The following is a 20,719-nucleotide window of genomic DNA, read 5'->3' on the forward strand; positions in this document are numbered from 1 at the left end:
GTTGTCCCCAGACAAGGTGAAAGGGGTGTTGCCCTTGGACAGCAAGCACCTGGAAGGCAGGTCCTGTGCTTACCCACCCCTGGGCTCCACTGTGTCGACCCAAACTCCACTGTGCACTTAGTAAAGAATACAAACTGCAGAGCAGTCAGCCTAGGGCTCACGTCCCATCTCTGGCTCCAGGGACAGAAGGCATCTCCAGAGAAGGAAGTAAGGAGAGCAAACACTCTGTCATTTCAGCCCTGGCCCCATTCGCTGCACCCCTTCACACAGGGGCCACCCACAGCCCCTGCCTTGTGCAGAGGGAGGAGCAGAACACCGCCCTGTTCTCACGGGGCTCACAGTCCAGCTGAGAGCTAGAGGTGGGCCCAGCTGATTCTTACAGACAGGCCACAGTCCCCTTTATTTCTCTAATAGAAGTACAACAAGGTGTTTTGGGAGCCCCAGGAGAAAGTGCATGACTGTGTGTCGGGAGGCAGGGATACAGGAACTGGAGCGTGGTGTGCAGGGGGCAGGAGGAGGCAGGAGCTCACATGGGGGAGAGCATGGGGTCACCTTGGGGCAGAACTCAGGGCCTGCTCCCAGACAACGAGGAGCTGGTGGTATTTCCCCTCTAGTCAATCCAGGGAGCCGGAGGAAGGAGGCATTGGTGAGTGAGCGAGAAATCTGCCCATGAGTGGGAAGCATGGCTGGGGCAGGGGGCAGATACTCTCCAGACGCAGAGCCCTTGGATCCGGCTCTCAGGGAGTCACCCACCTCCCTCCCTGAGCTGAGAAAGGAACCCCAAGATGCAGAGTGAAAAGGGGTCTTCCTTATGCAGGGGGCGTGCAGGCTTGGAAACAGACAAGGTGGTAACAGTAGCTTTGCTTTCTCTGTGTTCTTCATTCAGGCTCTTGTTTCTCATCAAATATTTCTGCTACCTCCTCTGTGCTGCACTCTTGGGCTCTGGCAAACAGAGCGGGGTGCGAGGACACTGCATAGTGGGGCATCGCTTTGTTTCGGGTCGTGAAGTCAAGTCAAAAGAGGCAACATTTTGGCCCAGACCTCAGGACGAGCAGGGTCAGGAGGGCAAAGGGGTGTGGGGTGGGGAGGGCTTTTGGAAAAGGGCCCCAATGTGTATGAGAGCTCTTGGCATGTTTGGGGAACTGAAGGGCCAGAGCGCCTGGAGCCCGGAGGCTGAGGGGAGCCGGTGGGGGCAGGGCACCTGGACTCCCACCTGTGCAGGGGCGGGCAGAGCCGAGACTGGCCTGGGAAGCAGAATGACCTTGTGTGTGCTCTGCAGGCAGCTACAGGCAGGAAAAGACTGGGGGGGCTGGACCCAGGGGGCCAGTGGGTGGTCACTGCAATCGTGCAGGTGTCAGGTGATGGCAGCCCGGACTGGGGTCCTCACGGTAGGCATGGAGAGAGCTGGACAGAGTGAGGCACTTTGGACTGGCCAACGACAGGACTTGTTGACAGACTGGACCCAGAGACAGGCCACGGACAGAGGCTGTCAAGAAGGTGCCCAGGACCAGCTGCCTCCTTTGAGGGTCCCCGTGCAAAACTAGAAAGGATCCACATGACAGCAGTGCACCGAAGCAAGGGGGGGACCCGGCCGAGCCTACGCGTGTCACCGCCCCCAAAGCTGCTCCCGCGTCCCCACACCCATGTCCCCCAGAGGAAATGAGGGCCGAGGGGATGGGACCATGCGATACTTGCCTCCTTGCCTGGGACTCCCTTCTCTCCTGGTTCTCCCTACGGAACAGAACAGAGTATCAGGAGGCTCTGCAGCATCAGCACATTGTCGCCAAAACATTTTCACTCAAGTCATGTTCCAGCAAAGGAGACAATCAATGGTGCAGCCAACCAAGGACAACTCAAGCAGGCTTCTCTCATCAGCCTGGTCAGAAGTCAGCAAAAAAATGCCCCAGAGCGGGAGGAGAAGCCACATGTTCTGGGCTCCTCATCAAAGGGATGGCTGGGACTCCACCCAGAGGGCCTCCAGGACACTGGCTTTCCAGAGCGCCCAGCTGTGGTAGGGGGTGGTCCCAAGAAGCAGGCTCAGAGTGAGAAACAAGACTCCAGTGACACTGGGCTCTAGAGCTAGCCTGCCCGGGGTTCAAATCCTGGCTCTTTCAACCACTGGGTCTGTGACCTTGGACAACGTCCTTATAATTTCTCAAGTTCCCTGTGCCTCAGTTTCTTCATCCGCAAAACGGGAGCAGAAGCTGGACCTTGCCCAAATTCCGTCTGCTATTATTGTGACCAGAAGCAAGAGTGCTGTAAGTCTAGAAGTGCGGGTCCCAGACTGCTGCTTGGCAGCAGGGTGTTCCTAAGGGGAGGGAGGAGGAGGCTGGGGCCTTTAACAGCTGGGCCACGGAGTGGATGGGCTCAAGTAAAAATCAGTGGACAGAGCCACGTTAGGGCTTAAACTACATGGTAGAAGTGGGCAAAAGAGAGGTTGCCACCTGGAGTGGCTGGGCTGGCTGGGTGGCAGGGGCACTCTTGGGGGTCAGAATTAAACTAGAGGGAGCGGACGGGAACATGGGTATGCTTCCTACTCTTGCGTGGGACATACCACCGTGATCCTGTGGTCAGCAGCCCATGGTGTGGACCATGGCATGCAGTATGCACCGGGAACTTAGCTGGACATATTTGAGTACCCTAGCATCCATCAGCCCAGAAACTGAGCAAAGATCAGCAGCATCTCTGGATCCCGCTTTCTAGTCCAGAGGCCTGGGCTCAAGCAGCAGCTGGAGCGCAGACTGACCACGTGGCCTCAGAAAACCACCCACATGTTCTGACCCTGCAGCCAAACTCAGTCATCATTACAGTGGTTTGGAAGGGCCCTTGAAGCTCTAGGATCGGAGGTGTGCACTCTTATATCCCCATCTGAATAATGACAAAGCTCAGGCACAGAGGCTACGAGACCGGCCCGAGGTCCCACACTTCGGGAGCGTGGAGCTGAGAATCCCACGCAGCTGACACCTGAGTTCCCGTGTTAGCCAATGCACACCATTGCCCGCCAACCACAACGTGAGTGCGACCACACAGCCGGTGATGCCACCTGAGCAGGTGGACCCAAGGACACAGTGGGTGGCGGGAAACATACTGCCCTTGAACCTCTCCCCAGAGCTAGGCGTCTTGGCCCCCAGGGAGTTCTCGGCTTACCTGGGGCCCCCGGGGACCCAGAAAGCCAGGGAGTCCTGGGTTGCCATGGTCTCCTTTGTTCCCCTTCTGGCCCTGCAGAGGGAGAACAGGCATTGGTTCTGCAAGGTCAAGGGCCAGCCCAAGGAGACTCAGAAACCTCATAACCCCTCTGTACTCTGAAGGTCTGAGACATCAACAGAGAGAAGGACACTCCTTTCCTGTATGGGAGGGCCGGGGGTCAGGGAGAGGCATGGCTACCGTGAGTCCTAACAGCACTGTGGAGGTGGGGCAGCAAGACTAGAAGCATGTCTTTTTTCAGTCAAAGCAACAGAAGCAACATGGGACAAATATGGCACAGAAACACTCCAGTGTGTGTGTGGCCTCTCCAAGGAGTCCTCCAGCAAGGTAGTGCACTTATTCCCAATAGCACAGTGAGGCTCATGGTTTGGTAGGATGGCTTTTTGGCAACAGCTCCAGGGACTCTTTCAGTTCCAGCCTTTCCGGGCATGTGTGAGTCAGCTCTTTTGGGGCCAGCTCTGCACTGGGCGTGAAGCCAGGCTCATGGCCCTGTCCCACCCCGTCCACTCGGTCTCACCAGCAGTGACAAGCCCCACACCACGGCTTCTGAGGAACGTCATTACATGTGCTAAGGAGTTAAGCTCCTCTAGTGCAGCCATCCCTGGTCTAACAGAGAGAGGTGTCTCTACTAGGGTGACCAGATGCCCAGTTTGCCTGCAAATGATGGGTTTCCCAAGATGCAGGATTTTCTGTGCTAAAACCAGGAAGATTCTTGGCCAACCAAGATGGGCCTGTCACCCTCATTTCCACAATGACAAGAACTGGCCGACCAAGTGGTCTGCCCAGTGCTTTGTGCAATCATTGCTTGACTCACCACACCCCGAGGGAGGTGGTCTTCTGAACAGAGTTGCCAGTTTTAGCAAATAAATATACAAGAAGGCTGTGCTGGGAGGAGATTTGTGGATAGGATCTGACTCATCCAACCCCAGAACCCATCAGAGAACCATCTTCCCCACCATGTCCCCCATCTACCAGACCTAATCCCAAATCCAGAGACCTGGATTCTGATTACTCATGCCACCCTCTCTCCACCACCCATGGATCCTACCCATCGTTTCTTCCTGTTCTCCCCATCCCCCACCTCCTGACCACTACGAAGACCCTCTTCGGCCAAGTCTGTCCTGTACCCATTCCCATGTTACACACTTACCCTGTCGTCTGAGATGGGAATGGCTGGGGACCTCACCCTGTCCTCCCATCCTCTAAAAATATGCAATGTTTACTGTGCAACATTATACATTTTTTTTTTTTTTTTAGTCCTTGGTAAGTCTGTACCTTTGGATCCCTATGGTAGTAAACAACAGAGATCCAATGCATAATTGTATGCATTTTAGACTTTGAAAGAGGTCCTTATTGGATCCTCTTGCCTCCAGCCTATTTCTATCATTCAAACCCCTTATTTTCCTCTTGATGCTTCTAGCATAGAGAACATAAAATCGGTAATGTGAAAGGCATGCCCATTTCAAAGCTTGCCTTGATTCCACCATACAGCAGGGGGAGTACTCACAGGACTTCCTGTGGGGCCAGGGTCTCCTGGAGATCCCGGTGATCCATTCTTACCCTGGTAGAAGAAACACAAGTAGTCATCTGTCAGGACCTTCCACCAGGACATCGAGGAGCAGGGCAGCGGAACAGAGTGACTGCTGGATGTGGAGGACCTGATTTCATACCGGCAGCTATCATTCAGGCCCACATGGCTCTCAGTAAGCCATGTCATTATTCAGGGGATGTTTCTCAACTTCTAAAAGGAGCTCATAACATTTAACTCAAAATACTGTGAATTTAATGAGGTTGTGTACATGATAAAGCTTAGCCTGGTGAGTGCTGCTCAGGGCACAGGCATAGTAAATAATCATGACCTCATTCATCCATCCATCCATCCCTTACCCTTCAACTCAGATGCTGTCTTAAGGAGCAACACAAAAGTGCTCACATCACCGCAATGCTATTCTCAGCTTAGGATGCTTGTCCCTGTGCTGATTTCATTTTACTCCTCCACTAGGGGCACCATTATCCTGAAGAGATGAGGATGATGACACAGACAAGCAGCTGTGCAGAATCCTGCAGCTGCCATTCACTCTAGACTCCAGGACTGACCCGGATGAGTTAGCATTCTCTGACTCTGGTATTTTGATAAATGTATTTCACCAGTAAGATCCTTGGTAGTTTAAAACTCAGAAAGTTTAAGAATTCTCCTAGCTATACCTTTGAGGATCAGACAAATTCCTTATTAAGCCTGAAGTTCCAAGCTTGGCTTCAGCAGACTGGGTTGGTCACTGCCTCTGCCCACCACTCTCCACCCTCTTGGGAGCTCCCCCCACCAGATGGCTGTGTCTTCACCTGGCTCTTCCCTGCTGGGAGAGCCCAAAGATCCGTGCGTCTCCCCTCTCTGTCTAGGGCCAGCATCTAGCACAGTGCCAGACACACAGGAGAAACTCTGCTGGAGAAGGAACCGAGAACATCACAGGAAACCACTCTCCATTGATCCTGTAACCAAAAGGTGCTAACGTCCTATAACCCGTGAAGCATGCAGTCACCAATGAGTAAGCTTCACAGAAACATGTTACAGTAAAAAGCAGCTCATGCTGCCTGAGAATTCCCTCTACGCCGGCTTCACATGCTTGAACTCCCTGCACACGACAGATTCAAACGCTGCCATTTTATAAACGGGGAAACCAAGTCACGGAATGTCTACACCACCTGCCTGAGAAAGAAGGGAAGGGGCTGAGACTGGAACCCAGGAAGCATGGAGCCCAGCCGGTGTTACCCTGTGCCTCCTTAAAGACATGACTCCTGGTGGTCATGATTAAATAGGGCCCACATCGTGTGCCTGAGCAGTGTACGTGTGATCGTGGATGATTCACACGGCACATCTCCCGTAATCCTGCCAGGAAGTGTGAAGAGTGGCTGTCTTTATCCCTATTATCACAGACGAGGAGGCCGAGGCACAGAGAAAGCACAGCATCCACACGGGAGTGCTGCAGTTGGAGAAGCCCGTGGCTCTGTGGCTTCCCCCACTCACCCCTCCAGGGAATGTGGCGTGGTGGCTCCTCCCGGCACCTCCCTTCGCCCACCCACCAACCCATCTGTGTCCTTCTAAAAATATGTGCTTTGGCTCATCCCTATGGTAATTATCTCTCTCCTCCTGCTCCCTCCGGATTGCAGGGAGGCTAAGGGCCAAGACACATTAGCATGTGGTGCCAACACAGGGGGAGGGCACAGGAGGGGCAGCTCGGGGCGGCCACCTGTCACCTGTCAGGGCGCGGGAGGCCGGCTGGGGCTGGGACCTGGCTCCCTCCTGGGCTGCAGGCCACTCCTCATCCCCTACTTGTCCTGAATGGAAGCCACAGACCCCTCTTCAACTGCTCTGTGCTCCAAAATCCTGCCCCGGACCCCCTCCTACCAGTTCCCATCTTCCCGAGAAGGGAACATCAGCTGCAGATTTGAATCAGACTGCCTGCATGTGAGTCCAAACCCTGGCCCTGCCACTCACCTGCTGTGTGATCTAGGGCAAGTTACCTGACCTCTCTGTGCCTCCGTTTCTCATCTGGGAGCAGGGACAGTAGTACCACCAGCCTCGTAGGGCTCGGGGAGAACTCCATGAGTGAATTAGGCAAATGCTCATGTGGTCCCTAGCACTGGGACTGCTAGAATTTCCTATACTCAGCATCTGGTTCAAGGTGGTATGGAAGGTTGCTAGGAACCTTCCCTTCACTGCGGAAGGCCGATCAATTCCAAGTGAGTGAGAGAGAGGTCGTCAGTCATAAACTGAACCCTCCTCTGATGCATTCAAGGAAGTATTTGGCAAACTCTAGCAGTTTACTGTTGGTTACCAGTCCTTATGATGGTCCCTCAGAATTGATGGGGGCAAGATAGAAAAACACAAAACTGCTTCTGGGGACCTCGGGTTTTCCCCGCCTCCTGCATGTGGCACATGAGGCCCTGGGCCTCCTCCCCCACACACCCATCCTGGAGCCCTCGCTCATCCCCACACGTGGCTTTCCCTTCCCTCTTCCGTGCCCCTGGACACACTGGCATTCATCAGGAATTTGCGGAGCATTACTTTGTGCCAGGAGACACTGGAGGGGGGCAGAGCCAAGCCCCCTCCTTCCTCCAGGAGCAGAGCCCAGCATGGAGCCCAGGGTGACCACCAACCACCTACCAGGCCCTTTCTGAGGGCTGAACACTATTCCATCATTTCACCAATTTAACTGCTGGATCTTGCAACTTCCCCTCACTTTCCAGAGAAGCAGTAGGCCCAGGGGAGGTGAAGGAACTCACCCCATCCACAGAATAAGTAAGACGCAGCTTAACTGCAGAGCTTGGAGGAGGAAGCTTGATGATGGGCCAGAAGGGGCCCCAGGGTCCGCCACTCCATGCCTATGGGCTCAAGAGCTGGGTTTCTCCAACTTTCTGTCCTTACACTCCTGCCTAGTCTCCTCATCCCGTATGGAAGTTTAAGACTGCAGCTCTACTGGATATCTGTTTCTGGTCTGCATGCGTATCTGTGTGTAATATATAAAGAGGAAGGGGTTTCGGCATCCCAAGAACCAATGTTTGCCCCCTGGGGGTGATAGCACCCCCACTGGGAATGCATGCCCCAGAGGGCCTGGGCTTTGGGGCCAGCCCCCAGGGACTGTCATTGGTGAAGAGCCCAAACTGGGGGTAGCCTCCTGGTCCCTGCATATCGGGATGGTGCTGATGCCCCCAGGATCTGCAGGTGGACCCCACCAATGGGAGAGTGAACGCAGAACACACCACTCAGCTCCCTAAGCTGGTGCATGCTGTCAGATGAACAAACGCCACATTCTAGAAAGAGGAAATGGACACGGTCAGGGAGCTGCCACTATAGAGTGGGAAATACGAAGCCAGGGCTGAGATGGAAACCCCAGAAAGCACGAATACCCTGCTCCTGAGCATGGATGTTACCCTGGAGCCAAACCCCCAGCACACAATGTATTCATCACTACACACAGGGGACTCCTGCCTCACAGCTGAAAGGTGGCCCACGTCCTGGTCTGAAGGCTGTCCTTTGTGCCCCTCCTCAGCCCCCTGGGACCCAGGCCCGTGGGTGTGGAAGGCGTCTGGAAACCCTGTCCCCCCACAGGCTGCTGAGTTAGGGTGGGGAGCAGGGTGTGAGCCACTGTGGCCCCATCAGGGGAGGAAGTGGCTCCTTCTGGTGAGCTCCAAAAAGATGTGGCATTCCAGTGCCTAAGACCCGCCCCGGGTGCCTCCTGTAGGGTCCTGAAGACAAAGAACACAGCCACAGTAGGTGCAGAGCACTGCATTTGGTGTCAGAAAATCTTGGGTTCAAATCCCACCTACAGCTCTTACCAGCAGCTTACCCTGGACCCAGGAAGCCCATACATATCTAGGTTACATGTTATCCACTCATTGGTTTACTCCATACCATTCCAAATATACATACAAACACATACACCATACAAAACAAGCCAGCCGCCAAGACGAAGTGCTGTGTAACAAACATGTATTCTATCGATACACTTACAGGTGTGTTGGAAGTAGTTTAAAATACACATAAGATGCTGCTAACAGTGGCTCCCTCTGGGGTGTAGGGGCAGGGTTGGAAAGGGAATCTTCTTTCCATTTTAATTCTGCACGATTCCTTTTATCATTAGCATGGATCACAATTGTGCTCTCTCAGCATAGGACCTTATTTGGGAATGAAGTCACGCGGATAAAATTAGCTTAATGAGGTCATTCTGGAGCAGGGTGGGCCCCAATACCACACCACTCGTCGTCTTATACAAGGGGGACATTTGGACACAGAGGCGTGCCCACAGGGAAGATACCAAGTCAAGAGGGAGGCAGAGATCAGGGTCGTGTTTGCACAAGCCCAGGAACATCAGAGATTTCCGGGAAACCACCAGAAGCGAAGTGAGAGGCATGGAAGTGAGATTCTTTCTCACGGCCCTCAGAAGCAACGAACGCTGCCCATATCTTGATCTTGGACTTCTGGCTTCCAGAATGGTGAGACAGTAAATTTCTTAGACATCTAGGCTCCAGAATTGTGAGACAATACATTTGTCGTTGAAGCAACTAAATTTGTGGTTCTTTGCTACGACAGCCCCAGCAAACTGATATGCAGATCACGCAGCAGATATGAGAATGACCTAAAGGGAAGTCATCCAGGGCCCCTGCCATGCCAGGTGGCCCCTTTCACTTGTCTGCACTGTGGGGAGGTGGTCCCAGAAAACAGCCAGGGGTGTGAGTAGGAGGCACTAGTGGGGCTTGGGGCCATGGCTCTTTTCCACCTGCTAAGACATACTGCCATTTGTAAACAACACCAGGGTTGATGCACCAACCAAATGTCACGGTGGTGATAGGCTGAAACACTCACCGGGGGCCCCCTCATTCCTTGGGGACCCTGTGGCCCTGTGGGTCCAGAATCACCCTGGAACAGAGAGACATCACGTTATCAGAATGGCTTCCTGGAAAGGACAGAGACACAGTTGCAAATGTGGACCAAACTTCTTCTAGTTCCCCAAGAGAACCTGCTAGCTGTCCAAACGCTTCATCACTAATCTCTGGAGGTTCCAGGTACGGACAGACTCATCTCCCGTAGATGAGTAAATGCACGCACGTGGTTTATTTACTTTCTGGCTTTGACATTTTGCACCTGATCCCACAGTGATTTCCAGTGGCGCCATCTTGAACTAAGGGAAGCAACCAGAGAAGAGAAGCCGTCATACAGTTCTGTTCCTGACTCACTGGACAGTGATCTGACCCATGCTTGCTGCGCAATCACTGGAGTAAGAAAAACACTACCCATGCAGCCGTCCCCTGGCAGGGTATAAAGTGCCGGTGACTCGGTACCACCTCATCTTCCGAGTGGCCTCACGGCATGGGATAAGTCTCCCATGTTATGAATGAAAACACTGAAGTGTGGCCGTGGTCCTTATGGACTAGACTCAACCACTCTAGGAAATGGAGCTTTACAATGAAGAGAGTTACACCTAGGGCTGAGAAGGAGGGGAGGAAGCGTTTGCCCCCTGATCTGGCATCCTGGGCTCCTGTCCCAGATGCTGCCTGACCTGTGGGGGGAGCTGAACTCCGCCACACCCCTGCCTGGGGAGCTCCTTTCACCCACTCTGTTGTAAGTTGAATTGAGGGGGGATGGATTTTCAAGCTACTCTTTGGCCTTGAGAGGCCGGGGTGTCTTTGGGGTCGGGGCAAGGCCCCGCCCAGGTCAATGCAGCTGCTCTGTTTTTAGCTGCACACAGGGTGTGACAAGTTTTAACAAGCTGACTCTGCTACTGGGAGGAGAGACATGGGAGCTGGGTGGCAGTTCCTCTAAGACCCCTCCCAGCTCTACCATCTCATGGTGGCGGATCAGCTGAGAAGACGATGCGCATCAAGAGATACAGGCGGCATGCCCTTCACCGGGGTTTAAAGGCAGGTCCTGAAAGAGGTAATGAGGTCCCAGGACACTGTGCCCAGGCTCCTGACCAAACACCCACTCCCAGGAGGTCAAGTGCTGTCCACACATGTCGGACAGGCCCTGTAGGATGTCATGTATGATGTCTGCTCTCCCACGGGGCGCAGAGTTGACAGAGCCAGCCCCAGGCTGCCTCCTCCCACCTCTGACAGCCCGGGTGACCACCAGTAAGTCCCTGGACCTCTCCGGGTCTTGGTTTTTCTGTCTGTACGACTAGAGGAAAAGACATCTTGCCTGATCCCTACATCAAGTCAGTGAGAGCAGGTGAGAGGTATTAAGTGCCACACGGCTCGTGGTACTGATGGCCGTGATGGGTTCATGAGGCTGCAGAACAGTGCAGCTGGAGAAATAATCTGGGAGACACTCTGCAATTCAAGCCCACGTGAGGCCAGACCCAACAGGCCACCACGGATACCAACAGCTGGATCACGATGAAGTCAGCAAAGCCTCCTTAGCTACTGTGTGCCACAGGCACCGGACTGTGAGGCCAGACACCCAGATCCCAGGGCCCCCTCAGGACTCCAGGGAGGACCCGAGGGGCTGGCAGGTGAGACAGCACTGACCAGTGCTGAGAATCCACCTCCGCGTGCCTCTGCAGGCACCAACCCCCTCCCCTGGTAGTTTCTCCTGACCCCTAAGCGATGCACACTTTCTACTTTCTCTCTACCCCTCCACAGGCCCAGACAGGCCCCACAGGACACCCACAACTTACATCTTTTCCAGGTGACCCTTCCCGGCCAGGGGGCCCCATGGCACCAGGCTCTCCCTAAAAGGGGGAAGCAGAAACAGAACACCTGCTGTGAGGGAAGAGAACACAGAATGCCACCTGCCAGGTCTCTGCACAACTGGCCGGGGAAAGACCCAGGAGCACGGCCCACCAGAAAGAGCCCCATGGAGTCCTGGGTGGAGCCGGGGTCTGAAGGGCCCCCACAGCCAGCTTCAAGAGCCTGGACCCTACTGTGCCTCTCTGACCTGCTGGCACACCTCCAGCCAAGGGTCAGGCAAACAGGCTTGGAATTCTACCTCCTCACCCGCTGACCCATCAGACAATCTCAGCTTTCCCATCACTAAACAGAGCGCGGCCGGCGGTCTAACCGGTGGTCCTCCGAGGTTCCTTCTGTTTGGGGCATCTGAAGGTCAGGGAAGAAGCTGAAGGGTAAGAGTGTGGGCTCCGGGGTCTCCCCACCCAGGACGCACCAAAGCTCTCCCCACATTAGCTCAGGGCCTGCTGCACAGCTTGTGTACAGCACAGCCAAAAAGGGGTGCCCTGACCCCAGGCTGATTGGGTCACATAGGTCGCCCCTCAGTGTCTGGCCCCCAAAGAAACATTTAGAAAAACCAGACCACGACTAGGGACGATGCTTCCCATCATGTCCACTGTCTTCTCTCAGGGGACCAGGTGCTGTGTTGGCCTACCCGGCCAGGAGCCCCCCCATCTAGAAACACCAACTCAGTTCCGCCTGGGCTGACCTTCACGGCTAGACGCCCACTTACCCGGGGACCGGGTGCGCCAGAGTCGCCGGTGTGTCCCTTGAAGCCCTAGAAGAAAGAGAAGTTATTCCACCCAAGAGCAGGCTGATAAGGTGAGAAGTGGTGTGATGGTCCAGCCGAATCTGGCCCCCGCTCACTGTGGCTCCCTGGACGCCTCCCATTCTGGACCCCCGGCTAGGCCAGGCCCTTGATGCTGGAGGACAGGATGATCAGGTGCACCACGGGCGGAGCTGCAGGGCTAATCCCGCAAATGCTCCTGAGTCGAGGGGTCACTCTACGTGTCTCCTGAGCTTCATCTTCCCGATCTCACACCACCTGGCTTGCAACCCCTCGGCCTGGCCCCCGGGGCAGGTGCTTCCCTTGTAGACAACAACACTGCCTTCACCCCAGAGATGGGTCTCAGGTGCCTTCCTTGTTCCTGGGGCCGGCTGTTCCTGGCCGCTCCCACCCGACACCCTCGTCCTGGGCCACGGTGCTAGGCCTCCCTGCATATAACAGCAACCTGGTGATCTATTACTCGAGCACCAAGCCCTGGGAACTGAGCAGAAGCTGTTAGCAGAGCTGACATGATCATTTCTAACAGCCAGATCAAGCTGATTGCGTAATAATCCCTATTTCACACATGAGAAAGCTGAGTCTCTGAGAGAGAAAATACCTGCTCAGAGTCCCAGAGCCAGAAGATAATCTGATTCAGATCCAGCGGCTCTGCTCCAACCCTTTCTCCACTCTTCTCCTTGCTTGGTCTGGGGTTCTACTCCTGACAGGTGGGAATGGCCTCTCTCCGGCCCTGGTCTCAGAATGCTTTCCCCACCTGCTGAGACCCAGGGCATTCATGGTCTCCACCTGAGGGGCGCCTGCCCACCTGGCCACCTCACTGCGCCACGTCCCAGACCCAGTGTCCTCGGTGGACTGCACATTCCACACCTCCCTTCCTGCTTCGTGTGTGTCCTCTCTTCCTGGCAGATCCCTTGCTCACTGGGACATTGCTCCTGGCTGGAGGCCTCCTCCCTACCAGCCTCCTGTCCCCAACTCCATCTCCCTCACTGCTCACATGGTCACTCTCAAAGGCCCTCCTTGTACCTTTGTCATTAGGCATCCTTGTCAGAGCACCGCTCTGAGCTCCTATACCCCTGAGTGCCCTAGCCAGCTGGTCCCCAGCCAGAGGCTGGCACAGAGCAGGGACCTGGGTGGGCAGATGCCTGTGCACATAGCTCAGAGAGTCAGGGGGCCCCTGAGGTGGGGCCTGGAGTGAATCTCCCTTGTCCAGCACCCTCACACAGATACAGACGGGCCGATGCGGCACAGGGAAGTGGTTAGGAGAGACTGGGCTGAGGGCCTGTCCTGGCTCCTTGCCCACAGTGGGGAGGGGAGGGAGCGGGGCAGTAGCAGGGGAGGAGGGAAACCCTCTTGTGGAGCCCCTACCACATCCTGTGCTGCAGGTTCCGTGCTCTCACTGCCCTGTAACAGGGTCCTGGGAGATGCATCTTATTTCTCCCACTTTCTGTAAGAAACAGGAGGCTCAGGCCTCTCTAGCACATTTAGAAGCAGGAGAGTCGTGATTCAAGCCCAGGTCTGTCTCTCTGCAAAGCACGCCCTCCTCAAGGTCACCCCCCAACTCAACGACGCAGCAGTTTGTGGCCAAATCGGACCCTCCGGGGCCAAGGCCACATACCTCCTGGCTGACCTTGCCAGGCTCTTCTCTGACCTTATGCCCTGATTTTAGGTCCTGGTTCCAAAAAGCAAATGAAGACTCTGCTGGGGAGAAGACCACACCAGGGCCTGGCCATCCAAAAAGAGACAACCTAGCGGCTTCTCTTATGTGGGGGTTCTTACCCTGGAGATGTGTTCTCTAGCCTCCCTCTCCAGACATAGGAAATAAGAAAGTATGACCTCTCCTGCCTCTGGGAGGGGGGCTCTGGGGATGCTTCGCAAGTAGCAGGTGGTGCAGTGACAGGTGCATGCTCTCAGAGGTCAAGAGATGCAGGGGACAAAGGAGGTCAGGAGCCCCGCCAGACGTTTCACACCCCTGCAAAGCCCCCAGCTAAGTGGCTGCATTTCACCTCCCCTCTCTGAGCCTCCGGGGCCTCAGCTGTAACGCAGGGAGGTGTCCCCTGTCTGTTGGGCTACAGTAAGGATGAGATGAGCCACTGCCACCTGATTCAGGCCTGTCACACAGTAGCCAGGAAGTGTCAGTAGTGGGCGGAGGAGGAGGTAAAGGAAGTCAGCTCAGATTTGATCCCAGATTCAACCACTGTACCTTGGAGAAGTCAGCTTTCCCCTTAGAGTCCTAACATCATCTATAAACTAAGAAGAATAAAGTACCTGCCAGGCATTGCTTTGCAGAATTAATCTATGGAAAAGGGCCTCATGTACTATTAAGGCCGACTTTGGAGTCAGGTATGGAAGAGAGCCATGGCTCCCTACCTTGTAGCTATGGATCTTGGGTGCTTTACTTCTCTTCACTGGGACTCAGTTTCCACATCTGTAAATGAGGATAGACCCTACTTCTGCAGAGTTGCCATCAGCATCGAATAAGAGATAAACTGTGCTCACCGCTGTTCAAAACGGGCCACTTTTCTTTCCCTGGAGAGGGGCAGGGCCTGCCTGGGTCCCAGCACTGTCCTCAAAGACACTAGAATCCCCAATCCAGCCAGCTCAGAGCCGGGACCCTGGTGTGCTCTCCTCCCGTATGATCATGGACAGAAACACCAACTAAGGGAGCTTAACAGACTGTGCCAGGCACTTGGCTGATAATTGTACCTTCCATCATCTCCTTTAATGCATACAACCACCCTACAGAAGGGGGAGACATTCCGATCCCCACTTCATAGAAGAAGAAACAGAGGTTCAGAACGGTCCCCTGATGAAAGTGAGTGACGAAGTGAAAGCTGAACCCACATTTATCTATCTCAAAGACTGTGTGGTTCTTCCAAGCTTGGCTCTCTGACCTACACCTTGCCAGCCAGAGGACATGGGTCTTCTTTCACCTGTTTGGGTCTCTAGCTTCTGCCCCTGCACTGAGGCAGGATTCCTTGCAAGTCTCAACTGAGAAATGGGTCTTGCCTCAATGTGGGTCCCAGCAAATGGATCCCCTTGGCTAAAAGGAAGACCCTCTCCTCCAATAAGCCAGGAACCACCTTAAAAAAAACAAAACAAAACAGCCACTAATTCCGTGTTTTAATTCTAACACAGGAGGTAGTATTCCCCACTCTTAGATTTGCTCTCCTAGTACAATCAGGTGAAAGGCAAGGAGATTTAGGAAAAAGGAAATTGATTTTTGTGTTTCAGTTCCTTCTTACTGAATGCTAGCCAGGTGAGTTATTGATTTTCACAGAAAAATACATTAAGGAAATAGAAGTGGCACTTTCATCTCCTACTTCTTGCCAGGTAAGTGTGTTTTAGGATTGTCATTAAAAATAAGATATTTTTTTCTAAAAACAAATTTATGGGATTATGTAAACAATTTTTAAATTATGAAGAAGTAAAGCATTTAGCAAAAAAAAAACCCAACCCCAAAATATACAACTCATTTTTATAGAAAAATTATCTATGCATGTTTACATGTACACTAGCCTGGGAGCTGGAAATAGAAGGCTATATAAATATGAATGTCAGAATTCATACATAGAAAAGAGTCAGAATTCATACAGACTTCATACATACATTCCTAAGATCTGGAAAAAATATATGTAAATATTAACAGAGCTTTACCTCTGTGTTGCAGAATTACGAGTAACTCTATTATATTCTCTATAACGTTATTTTTCTTATTCTTTTTGTATCATTACCATCGTTGTCATTGGTATACAGTGAGAATGGATTACTTTTATAATTGGGGGAAAAAATTTTTAGCCATGGAAAGTGTTCAAAATTAAGATTTATTTTTAGGTCCTATCATCCAGAGAAAGCCCATTAAAATCATACTAAAGAGGTTAAGAACAAAGAAAACTTAGAATAACAACATGGCAACAATGGTTGTAATTTTGAAAATACATTTTATAGCCACGCTGGTGAAAGAACTGAATTTATTACTTCGTAGAGGCGCCGACGCCTTGGAACAGAGGTACTTCTGGAAATCCAGGGTGGGACAGGCACAGCATATGAGCCATGCGGCTGATGGCTGTGTACTACATGGACAATGTGCACGCGCGCACGCACACACACGCACGCACACACACACACACACACACACACACACACACTGGCACTTACAGGTGGGCCTCGGGCTCCCTCCAGTCCTGGCAGACCAGGCTCTCCCATTTTGCCCTGAGAGTAAAGAAGAGAAGAGTTTGGGGCCATCGTCATAAGGATCTCCCTGCTTGGTGCCTGTCACGTTTCCGCCAGCCCGTTTCTGACCCCCGCCAACCACCTCCGCGGACGCTGTGCCCCACTGTAGTGCCCACGAATCACGCCAGTGTACCCAGCGACCCTGCTCCTGGTTTCCTCGGACCGTGTTGGTTGCACAGGTGCGGTCTCTGAACCCACTGTTCCTAGTGGGCCCTGATCGTCCTCAGAAGCATTCTGGTCTGGATGCAGAGTCATGCAGACATCCTCGTTATGAATGACTCTGTACTCATTCACAAAAGCACCTAGGGCAGCCATCAACTATCGCATGTGACACCAGGGGACACTGAGGCTCCAAGAAGCTAGTGCTTCGCCGAGTTAATGAACAGCGCTTCGCCGAGTTAATGAACAGCACAGCCAGACTGAATCCCAGCTGTGTGCACCACCCCAAAGGATGTCTTTCTCATCCACCAGCTCCCGTGGACAGGGAAGCCTGTCATCTACCCCTCCTTTCCCTGGTCCAGCTTCTCTTAACTCCACGGAGTTATGGGGACACTCAGGCTATTCAAAGTTCTCACCACCAGCATCCCTGTGCTGCCGTGGGCAGAACCAGCCACAAATAACAGCCAATGGGCCTGGCTGCTGAGTCCAGGCAATGTGGTCAGCATGGGAGTGTGGAGGGGCAGGGAGATGGTGACAGGGCCTGTCAGACTGACGAAAGATGGGGCAGCACCTGGCCCCACCTTCACTGTGACAGGAGGGCAAATCCCACCCCCAATTTCCACTCCTTTTCACAGCTTGTAAACCCCAAGGATCAGACGGAGCCCAAGAGCAGGGTAGGAGGGGGAAAGGGGCGTCCTTGGATTTGGAGGGGAAATCTCAGAAAGGAGGACACACAGAGCTCTGACTTCCAGGTTTGTGTGTTTGGTCCAAGCATCGCTGCATGATCTTCGGTGTCCCTTCCCTTCCCTGGATCTGTTCTCAGTTGCAAACTCAGCACAGTCGCCCTCATGGGACTCCGTGACTGAGGGTACATGGCCTAGCCTGGTTCCATGCTTTCCGCAGTCAAGTGACATGGCCATCGTTGGTCCAAGTCACCAGCAGGAAAATGGTAACTCACAGCAACTCTTGAGGGATTTCCACATTCCAGACACAGAATGAGTGCCTCCCATGGTAAGTCACTGGGTCCTTACTACAACCCAATGAGGGAGGCACCATTGTTACCCACCGGGCAAAACACTGAGGCACAGAGAGGTTAAGGGATCTGCTCAATGTCACACTGCTGGGGTATACCAAAATCCAGGTATTTTGGCTCTAGAGTCTCCGTACATCATCCTACACCATAATTATAGCTCAAATGCCTCCTAATAAAGATTACACAACACACAACTCAAACAGCTGCCTATGTATCTACACATCCTTCTACCCACATCCAGTCATCCATCCAACATCTATCCACATATCTATCTACGGCTGTCTGTCTGTCCATCCATGTCTCTAACATAGAGGAACTTGAAGGACTACGCCAACGTGAAGACGGACTACCTACTACCTGTAGTAAATGCTGCTTCCCAAGCAGGTCCCCTGGGCTCACCGAGGAAGGCACCTGTCAGCACTGAACAGTTCCCGCCCAGGCTGTGGGCCGTGCACAGATCAGCCTTCCGGGGTGCAAGACACCGAGGTATGCAAGTTAATGTGCGAGTTGCTGCCTCCCGGAGCAATCCTCAATTTCAAAAGGGCTTTAGGTCTATCGACGGATGAATAGCCTGGCCGGGGTAGGAGCAAGACGGCAAGTGTGCTCCTCACCAATTCTCAGAGGGTCTGCAGTGACCGTGGCCCAGCTGCCTGCCTCACTCGCCTGACGTCCGTGGCTTTTCTTCTCTCCTTGTCTCATTTCCTCCTGCCCTCGGTGCTTCCTGAGGTCACTTCCCAAAGACCCCACCTGCAACCTAATCTTTGTCTCTAAAAGGGCTGCTTTCACGCGACCCGACACCATTCATTCCTATGCCAGATTCCTAAGCAGCTCAGACAGAGAAGACATCACACTGGTCACATGCTGAGGTTCCAGAATGCCTGCCTGGAGGACTCTGGCACGCCCCTGGGTGGGAGCTGCTGGGCCACCTCTTCCAGCAGGACCAGCCCTGCCTTCTCAGGGACTGATATCCCTTCCATGTACCCAGAACAGACCTGGTCTCATACTGCTCTATGCCTGAGGCCTACCTGGAGGAGGTGATCCATAAACAGACCAAATGAAGACCATGGGCCCCAGTCCTCCCGTACCATAAATGTCAGCTCTCAGAATAACACTCCCGCAGAAAAGCTGACTTCCTCTTCTGCAGTACTGACCTTTGGGGTCAGCCTCTGGGGCGTGAGTCCTGGCAGCTTCATTTACCCGCTGTGTGACCTTGGCCAGCCCACTTAACCTCTCTGTGCGTTTCCTCATCTGCGGCAATAATGACACCATGCCCCATGGGGATTTTCTGGGGATGACAGTGGAAAATATAACAAAGCATCAGTACCCCAACCCTAGGTGGGCACCCGGTGGCAATATCTGTCCTCTCTCGCCTCCCACATTTTCACCCTGCTAACTGCCATGTGCCCGCCACGGACCACTCTGCTGGGCCTCAGCCTCCAGCGGCTTGGCAGGCGCTCCGGACTCTGCTCGCTGCCACGAGCGCTTTCTTTTGCTCTCAGCAGTGTATTCTGGTTCCAGCATCTGGCAAAGCTGAAAAATGTTAACGAAGGTGCTTCTGGCAAGTTGCATAAGATGCAGAACGAGTCATAATAGTTTATGACCAAGCAAATTAAATGGAACATAAAACTCACTGTAGAAAATTTTATGTTATCCCACGCCGTGGCTCTAAGGGCTCTGCCGCCCTGACCTCACCAGGAGTTATAGCCAGGACAGTTGGTGAAATAATCAACAGTAAGACGAGCCTGATGCCTTCCACCAGTTTCTCACCTCACTGGATTCTATAGCAACTCTAGCGAGTTGCTACTATGACTCTCGTTCTATTGAAAAAGCATCTCGGAGACGCTTCCCAACTCACCCCAGGCCCTGGGGCCGGTCTGGAGTGGAGCCAGCATCTGGAGCCAGGGTCTGCTTCTGGCTGTGCTTGTCAGTTTGGCATAAAATATTTCAGCTCATTTTAAATTACATGTTATCAGCAGGCAATGCATACCAACGGCTCCACAATAAAGTCACTCACTACAGAGCACAGATTTGCCTTTGCGTCCCTGCGCCCCTTCTGCCCAGAATCACCCTACCGTGGGTGGTGACGACCTTTAAAGGTGCTTTCGGAGTCCCCCGGACTGCCATCATGTAAACACTAGAAAAATACACATAGGCCCGCTTTTATACAAAATAGGGCAGGCTAAGCACACCGCTCTGTACCTTCGCTTTTTTACTTAACAATCCATCTTGGAGGAGTTTCATGTCCGTGTCGGGGGGGCGTCCTCCTACTTCCTCGGGGCGGCTTAGTATGCGACCGGGTGCACCCCATCACTAACTACGCTCCTACTGGTGGGCATGTGGGGAGCCGGGTCTCGAAGCCCAGACACCACCTTCCAGCTTCCCCTCGAGGCTGAGGCTGTGGAAGCGATCTGGGGAGACAAAGGGGCCATCACCACGGGCCCTGACCCACAGGGGAGAACAATGGCCAGCTGTGGCAGGACCACGATGAGGTCACAGATCTGGGTGCACAGAAAGCCCTCACACTTCCAACCGACAGCTACTGAGGCAGAGACTTGTCGCGTGCACTCCGTCTGCCTCGCTGTGTGTCCTGGACAGGTAACATTAAAGAAAAAGGAAAAACAAAACAAAACAAAACCAATCCTACAGCTCTATACCAGAATTGAAGAAAGGGCCAACTCCCATCACCTGGAGCCGATGGGAGAAGCTCGGGGCTTCCGTAGGGATAACAGGCTTTCAGGCATCAGGTTTCTACCCCAGCGGGGCCTCACCTGCCCCAGCTCCCCTCCCAAGTCAACGGGATGGAGGCTGCACGGGGCAGGAAGAAAAAAATGCAGAGGATGGGCAGAAGCCCTGGGATCAGGTTCTGATTCTGTCACCAGCCCATCGTGTGACTTTGGGCCCATCACTTCACCTCCCTGAGCCTCAGTTTTCTCAGCTGTATAATGGGGACAGCAGTGTTCACCCTGCAGGGTGGTCAGGAAAAATAAATGAAGTAACTCTTACTATGCCTGAGTCATAGTAGCTCCTCGACATAGAGCGGATGTTGCTGAGAAATTATTCATTTGGCCTGTACAATTGTAAGAAAT

The 20,719-nt window shown here is 53.4% G+C and overlaps 1 protein-coding gene across 1 annotated transcript in view; it reads right to left on the minus strand.

Annotated features, from left to right (window-relative positions):
• The window catches only part of COL22A1 (collagen type XXII alpha 1 chain), a 247,474-nt gene that overhangs the window by 12,345 nt on the left and 214,410 nt on the right, over positions 1–20,719 (minus strand). Inside the window, exons 52-58 of the mRNA XM_027583883.2 lie at positions 16,367–16,420; positions 12,158–12,202; positions 11,376–11,429; positions 9,566–9,619; positions 4,712–4,765; positions 3,148–3,219; positions 1,696–1,731 (exon numbers count right to left, since the gene is read on the minus strand). Of these exons, the coding sequence (XP_027439684.1) occupies positions 1,696–1,731; positions 3,148–3,219; positions 4,712–4,765; positions 9,566–9,619; positions 11,376–11,429; positions 12,158–12,202; positions 16,367–16,420 (369 nt within the window). The remainder of the gene's footprint in view (positions 1–1,695; positions 1,732–3,147; positions 3,220–4,711; positions 4,766–9,565; positions 9,620–11,375; positions 11,430–12,157; positions 12,203–16,366; positions 16,421–20,719) is intronic.

The sequence above is a fragment of the Zalophus californianus genome, chromosome 4 (assembly GCF_009762305.2).
Source record: "Zalophus californianus isolate mZalCal1 chromosome 4, mZalCal1.pri.v2, whole genome shotgun sequence".
NCBI classification, from domain to species: domain Eukaryota; kingdom Metazoa; phylum Chordata; class Mammalia; order Carnivora; family Otariidae; genus Zalophus; species Zalophus californianus.